Raw genomic sequence first — 7,856 nt, forward strand, 5'->3', positions numbered from 1 at the left:
AATCTTAGAAAAAGGAAACAGGAAAGGAAACACACAATACTTGTCTTTGAAATACTAATATCGTTTTAAATATTATATATTTATATATGTACATTCCTATAAAACAAAATGTGAAGTGAATTTTTATATTTTCACAGTTTTTAGAGCATTATCTCTAAATTGAAATCGGAGACCTTGGTTGCGTGGTCGGTGGAGTTGATGATGGAACTTAAATTAAAAATACAAAAGAAATTTCTTCAACTACGATTGGAAGAGGTAAATATATGGCAAGATGATTTGGAAAGTGTGACTTGCAGTTTCAAGAAAGTCGCTCATCCATTCAAGTGGTGTGCATATGACTGTTCTTGGATTTACTGACAAATTTCTTTTCCTTGACTCGTCGGTTTTGGAACCAGATGGTGACTTGACGCTCTGAAAGGTTGGTGGCGGCCGAGATGCGCCTTCTCTTGTCTTTGGTGATGAACTTGCTCGCTGCATACTCTTTCTCCAGTTCCTTGAGCTGGATTTTGGTGTAAGGGACACGCTTTTTACGCCCTCGACGATAACTGCTGACCTCGGGCTGCAATGGCACAACATCTGCAAGAAAATAGGAACAGTTCCAGGAAAATATTAGTCGCTGTGCAAAATAGCACAATGTTTCATTTCACAAAACCAGCAATGCTGCGTTTGACAAGGCCGGTCAAATTTGGATGGACTCTACTGGAGTGAAAATAGGAAAATACAATCTCTTTGACTGTGTGTGTGTGTGTGTGTGTGTGTGTGTGTGTGTGTGTGTGTGTGTGTGTGTGTGTGTGTGTGTGTGTGTGTGTGTGTGTGTGGTGACGGGAATGGGATACAGAGTTAAAAATTTCTGGAAGTCAGAATCTCTGGTGTGCTGCACCTGACATGTGGAGAGGTGACTGAATAACTTCCAGTTGTTGTAAATGATCTTTCAATATCAAGTGACAGTTATGGTTCATGTTAATACTTTATCTGATCTCACTGATAATCTGTGGACCAACGTAACTGCGGTTATTGTTATCTTAAACGAATCTCCCGTTGACATCTAATGAAGCTGTGGGTAAGACTGATGTGTAATTATATTTGGTCCGGTTGTGTGTGCCACACACCAGTCACCAGTAACACACAGGAATCACAATCTGGCATCTAACTTGAAGACAGCTGGCAACTTTAAGTTTTTAATTCTTACAATAAAGTTATACATGTTAAACATATTTTATACTTTTCTTTAAAGGCTTTCTTGAAAGATTCTACGTTTTACTCATAATATAAAGCAATTTTCTTTTTTATACTCTATTCACTTTTTTTTGTTAATTCCCCATAGTTCTTTTTTTTAAGTTAACCTAACTTTTGTGACTAGTCTCTTTCGTCAAGAGTAAAGCTAAATGCAAAAACAGCCGTGCAAAAACATGACAGGACAAGCATGGCAATCTTAACACAAATACTGGCAAGCTGTAATACATGCAGTTTTTCACCCCCTATAATTGGCAGCAAGAGATTGTTACGATACACTATTCTTGTGTAAACATGAAATTGGGGGGAAATCCACATTATTTAAGCTAAAGGATTTTAAAGCAATGTCCTAATATTTGACTCACTGTCCTCAAGCATTCAGTTATATCTTGTCATTAAATTGAGGATAACCGACTGGATATGAGAGTCACTGCATGTGTTTTAGTTGCAAGAAAATCAGTTGATGAGCGTGAGAGGACGTCAGTCTGTGTGTGTGGCTGAAACAGCACAGAAAGGCAGCGCGCACTTGTGTGTTCGTGCATGTGTATGCGCGTAACTGTCTGCGTGCCCGTGCTTGCGTGGCTTGCTCTTGTGTATTTATAACATTTAAAAAGCAATGGGGTCCCTACCAGAAATTAAAAATAGCTACAGATTTCAAAAAGATAATAAAGTCATAAGCTAAACAAAGTAGCCTAGTAAACACTCTGTAAAGTGCATACTGGCGCATGCTGTTGATATGAGGCATGCTGTGTGATGGCAAACAACGTAAAAGGTGAGCCTGTCCGTCTTTTTGAACCATTTATACGACATGATGCAAAGATCTGTATGTAATGCAAATGTTATAAATGAATCCTAATATATGCAAAAGACGCACCACGGGGGCGCTAAGATTTATTGGCACCATCCAAACGCAGCAGGCTAGCTAAGCCACTATATTGTCATACAAGGGGCAAAGGTATGCAGTGCTATTCCTCTCTGTTCTACGTGACGAAACTTAGCTATTGTCATCATATGACTGTCAAAAGCAAATACTCAGAAAGGATGGGCTCCAGAAAACCCACCTTAACGTGGAATTCCAATTTACTTTCAATTTATGCATCTTTCAAAGAAATGCATGGGGATTTGTTGAACTTCAAACCATAAGAATATATCCGCATAAAATGAGAGATGCAGGAAAATTACACGTGATGACAGACATGGGAATTTACAGTTCTGTGTTTTTTCATCAGATTTAGTTTCCCGTGGCTCATTGGTAAGTTGATACGGAGACTTTAACACAATAAAATTAGATGACCACAGTACGAAAGCAAAGTAAACTATCTGCCTGCATTTTAATAGCCCTAATGCGTATTAAAATACTGCAAGCAGCTGGACTACTACAGAAATTCCAATCTGCCGGAACACTTTAAAAATCATTATACTTTTCCATACCTGGGAAAGGTGATTTCCAAATATGAGTTGGTTGTGTTGGCTCTTTGTAGCCATCCCAGCTATTAGGGAGAGCCCAGTGCTGGTAGCCCTCCATGGGAATCAAGGCGTCGTGGCGCGGTTCAGGGTGGGCACTGATACTGGGCACCACCGACACGTCGAGATATCCGGGAACAGCCTGATACGAGCTGGCGAAACTCGGGTAGAAGGCAAACTCTTTCGCCCTGGTAGACAGCTCTTCCGTAGGCAGCGCTGTGCTGGGCTCGGCATATTTCTCTGTGGGATGGTACGAGCAAGGCTTCTGCTGCAAGTTCACGTTGTGCGAGTGAGATAATCTGCAGCCGTAATATGGGTTTCCAAAGGGATAACCGTAACTCAAAGATGCACTTGATGATGTTTGAGAAGCGGGACACTGTCGGCCAGTGTCTGTGGAGGAAATATCCGAGTAGACGGAGCCCTGGTGGGTCGCTATGGTGCCAGAATGTCGTCCCAGCGCGGGGTGCGACATCAGGTCCCTGCAGTGGGTCGCAGGGCAATTACCGCTCAGTCCCTCCATTGTTTGGCTTTTATTCTGGTTGTTTTCATTCGGGCTTTTTTCATAAACGTACATCAAGGTGTCCGCCCAGCGTGGATGCAGAACTAGCGAAGTCGTCATATCACGGGCTGCCGATGCTTTTTAAAAGTCGACTACTCCAAGACGGACACCTCATTTCCAACTACAGTTTACACCGAGCGCATGCGCACATAGTGCTCTTGTGTGTCCACTTCATTAAGAATCTGGCACGTGATACGCTAACAAGTCCTACGAGATTGAGCTTGTGAGCAGGAGCAGAGCAGCCCTTTAAAGACCCACTGCCTCAAGTGTCACCGTTTTTCCTGCAGAACACCGAGTCATATCATTGGCTTAAATCACCTAGACCCACACCCTTAAAGGGGAGTTTGGATACGTTCACGATCTGGAGCAAACGAAAGCAACCTGTGAAGTTTAGCCGATTTCTGAAGATGCCAGGGGATATAACATTGTGCAAAGAAAAAATTAAAATAAAATATTTGTATTTACATTTGTGAATAGTATTTTCAGCTTCATATGACACAAACGCTTATCTCTGTCCATTACTTTGTGGTGGATATGTTGCGTCTGTGGTTTTGTTTGAAATATAAAAATATATAATATTACAGAACGATAATGTAATATGGAATATTAATTATGTAGTCAACTTAATCTTTATTATCTCATACTGGTCTCAGGTATATGTGGGACACTATATATGCATATTCAAACCTCTTATCAAGGCTCCTTCCTAGAAGTGCGCATTCAGATCCGTATCTTCTACTAATTCGCACATGAATATAATGAAGAAATTCTGTTTTGTTTTGTTTTTTTGCAGCAGGGAATAATCAGGATTTTACAAATATTACATTTAAGATGTTGATATTGTGAAAACTATAATATTTCATTTTATATATTTCTTTTCTTTTATTTAGTTATTTTTTTAGAATGAGGTAATTATTATTTGCAGCATATTGTTCTTAATTAAGTAAGTATCTACAGGTTGGCCGGGTGTGTGTGCGCCGTGTGTATGTGATGCAGACCTACCAGGCTGAGTTTTAGGATTATCAACCGTGAATGTGCTGAATGACAGTCACTGCACCGCAGTACCAGCCGCCACAGGACGAGATGAAAGTCATAGCAGGTAAGACGCCGTCATTACAAAATAAGCGAACAGTGTTTTGGTATTTAAATATATAAATGCCGTAATTGCCCATACTGACTGATAGCGTTTAGTTTATACAGAGTTTAATCCGTTATATGTTTAAGTAAAGATATATTTAGTTTAAAGATTCACTCTCAGGCCCAAAGTGAGTTTCAGCGACAAGAAGACAATCAAAGTCACCATTAAGCGAATTCATGTGATGTTTCCGTTTCACTGTGCACTTCATTCATACTCTATAAGTGGATGCTGACGCTTCCAGGGGAAAATAAGAACAAGGGCCGCTTTGAGCTGGACTGTATTTTGGCTAAAGAGCTTATTTAATTATACTCCATGATAGATATGCGGTCCTATTTCTTCCAACAACTCTTCCTCTGTTGTTTTATCTGCGTCTTCCTTTAGATTTGTAAGACTATTCAAAAAGTTTTAGTTCTTCTTATTACCACCAGGTTCTATAACCCCCCCTCCCCCCCACACACACACACGCACGCACACACACTTTCTTCTGTTCTGCATTTCAAAAATTACTTCTGAGCTAATATATAAAACTTTACTGTATTTTCAAGTTTCAAATATGGCCGATAGGCTAGGCCCACAGTGAATCCATAAAGGCTTTTTGTAATGCCTGTTCCATGAGTCACTCATAAAGCAGGCTACAAGCTACCCTGTAAAGGGTGGATAGTTTATCAACATTGTTGCTCTTCTGAGTTGTCTTAGGAATAATCGAGCAACCGTTGCGCATTTGCAAACAGCACTGGGGAAGCCGGACCCCTGTCGTTCCTCGGACAGAGACTTTAGTTCTTTTGTCTCAAGGAAATTACAACTGCGAAAAGCTCATCCAAGCGGCAGCTGCACGGAAGTCCAAGGTCAAGGTAAAAAAACGCAGACAAACAAGGTCGTAATCAGAGTCTAGACAGGCAAGAATGAACTTCACACTGAAGTATGCCGCAAACTAGAAGTTATTTGGAGACCCTTACTCTAAAATATTTGCTATGTGCGAAGAGGGGGAAAGAATTCCAAATACTATTTAGTTTCTGCTTGAAAATCAGGAATTTGACAACATTTGCGCGGCAGAAAACCGGCACCTTCCAAACTAAGAATTTAGCTCCTTTTTATTATTAATGACCGTATATTAAAAATCTTCTTTAATTGTTAGTATTTTTAATCAATGCTGTCTACTATAACAGATGCAAGTGCATATTTCTTGCTGATTATAGAAACAGTTCCTCCAGACTGATGATGTAGCGTTGGTCGAATAGGCAGCCTGATAGTTTAACATTAAACAAAGCAAAGCCAAAAAAAAAAGAGAAGGAACAATTGCAATCAACTATCTTTTTTCGTATACAAATATATAAATCACGTGTTAATCTGACCTGTACATTTCTCTAAAATAGACTGGAAATGTCCGTTTCTGATTTTATCAATCATTTCTGAAAAACTAGACTACACTACATTATCACAACAGATTAACATCTTAAATATACGGGTAACTGTTGAATTTGCCTTCTTTAACCCTTTGTAAGTAGGATTAAGTAGTATAACTATCACGTTTATGGTTAGGAGGGGAAAAAAAGCAAAAAAATATAGATTGGATAGTATGTAGGCGTTTAAGGAACAGTAGCAAAGATACCAGTAACTCCATGTTAGCTATAGTGTTTAATTAGCCCCACAGAAAATATGTTAACGTGAACTTCAGAATTCATTATCTTTCATTAACCCTTAACCTGCTTAAGATACACAGATTCTTATAAATATTTCCCGCAAGTTTCCGCATGCCCAAGTTTCACATTGTATTTAAAAATTCAAATTAATATCATCCGAACTACCCATTCACAGCGAGATTTATAAATAATTAATTGTAAAATGAAGATTGCTATTTTCTTGCCCACGCTGAGTTGCTCTGGGTAAGTACGCAAACTTGTCTCTTATGCTGGGAAATCAGACTAAAATTAATTCGCCTAAGTGGGTTTACTTTTTTTGTCACCGCATATTATAGTTCTTAAATTTGCGTATAATGATAAGAACGAAGGAAACGCTTTCAATCAAAGTCGCGATGCTTGAAGGGGTATTAACCAAACTACAAAAAAATAAATGACTAAATAAATTACGCAAATACATTTGCAGTCAGAGACAATAGTGAAAAACTCTCACTGCTCAGTTTTAAGCAAAGGATCTTAGAGAGGTTCTGGATACTTCTCCTTATTCGGTTTATGGGAACTTCGACCAGAAAATTTAAAAAACATGTAATTTTACAAACATTCATCCATCTTAAATATTAAAACTTTTGTTTAAAAACTTAGAATGATCTGCAAGGATGAATCAAATACTCTTCACTGCGAAAGCGGAGGAAGTGTTAATAGAAACGACTATCCTGACCACCAGCAATGATGCCTCGCAGTAAATACATTGACAACCAGACATCACGTCCTGCCAGACAGGCCCTGTCAGGCGGGGAGAGCGCCTGTCTGGTGCATTGGTTTGTGGGGGAGGGGAACCTTCCATCCTCATACAACGGCTCCCTACCTGCAGCTTCCGCTGTCAACTCACTGCATATGCACACGACTTAGCCGATGGCTATTAAGCGAGAAGAATATGCGTTTACAACATGCACCGAGCGCCATTTTGACTCTGCAGTACAAGGCTGTAGTGTGTTATTGTACAGCCCCATTCAACCCAATCCCATTTACCGCAGGCCCATATCTTATTCAAATAATAATGACACTGCCATCATAACCTACAAATTAATCTTTTGAGGTGGAGACAAATTAACATTTCCACCTAAAGCTAAGCCTAAGTGAATAATTTTTCATCTATCTATGAAATAGTATCTTAACAGTTTCATTATGATGCAAATCCTTGGATATATTTAAGAGTTTCCAATCAGCTGCAGGCTGAACCAATGTTATAATGAAGTTAAAATCACTGGTAATTCAACTGAAAACCACACGTAGACGATGACAAACCAAAAACCCAAATAGATGTGCGCAATATAGTAAGGAGCCCATGGAGACTTTTAGCGGCTTTAAGTATACTGTATATGGGCGAAGCAATTGGACCCAAACTGGATTGTGATACTCAATATTAACTTGAAAGCATCGTGTAAGTCACACGTTACTGCTTGAGTCGCAACATGTACTTCCATGCTTGCATTAATCTTTGTTCGTGCAACATTTTCATCTGAAAAATACAGCACTTCTCCTCCTCCTAGGAATCACTTGTGTTGTGCGCATGTGTGTGTGAAGGTGGACTATTGTTCTGGAAGCAGGACAATGCTTTCCTGTCATGAAAGCATTCCTACAAAACTAAAACAGCATCTCAATCTGGTGTTTTCCTCTCCGAGCTGCATTTAATTTACGATCAGAAGAGTTCGTAAGCATAGAAGCCATCATCACTGACTTTCTATGCCAACTGTCAGGGCATAGGGCAGCATGTGATTTTTGTCAAGGTCTGAAATATATAACTAGGCGGTGCAGTGCTTGGTGC

General features: G+C 39.5%; 1 protein-coding gene across 1 annotated transcript; it reads right to left on the minus strand.

The window, feature by feature from the left end:
• Positions 1-319: 319 nt before the first annotated feature.
• Positions 320-3,320, minus strand: hoxc13a (homeobox C13a). Its single transcript, XM_084917209.1, has 2 exons — positions 2,665-3,320; positions 320-576 (listed from the first exon to the last, which is right to left on the minus strand). Exons 1-2 carry the CDS (start codon positions 3,314-3,316, stop codon positions 320-322), a joined length of 909 nt encoding a protein of 302 aa, XP_084773335.1. The 5' UTR covers positions 3,317-3,320.
• Between the last annotated feature and the right edge of the window lie 4,536 nt (positions 3,321-7,856).

This window comes from Perissodus microlepis, chromosome 20, assembly GCF_051167445.1.
Source record: "Perissodus microlepis isolate ML-2025 ecotype Zambia chromosome 20, ASM5116744v1, whole genome shotgun sequence".
In the NCBI taxonomy this organism is placed as follows: Eukaryota; Metazoa; Chordata; class Actinopteri; order Cichliformes; family Cichlidae; genus Perissodus; species Perissodus microlepis.

Coding starts and splice junctions, on each gene's coding strand:
- hoxc13a (XM_084917209.1), bottom strand. CDS start 3,316: ATGACGACTTCGCTAGTTCTGCATCCACGCTGGGCGGACACCTTGATG. Junction 577..2,664: donor TTGGAAATCACCTTTCCCAG/GTATGGAAAAGT, acceptor ATTTTCTTGCAG/ATGTTGTGCCATTGCAGCCC.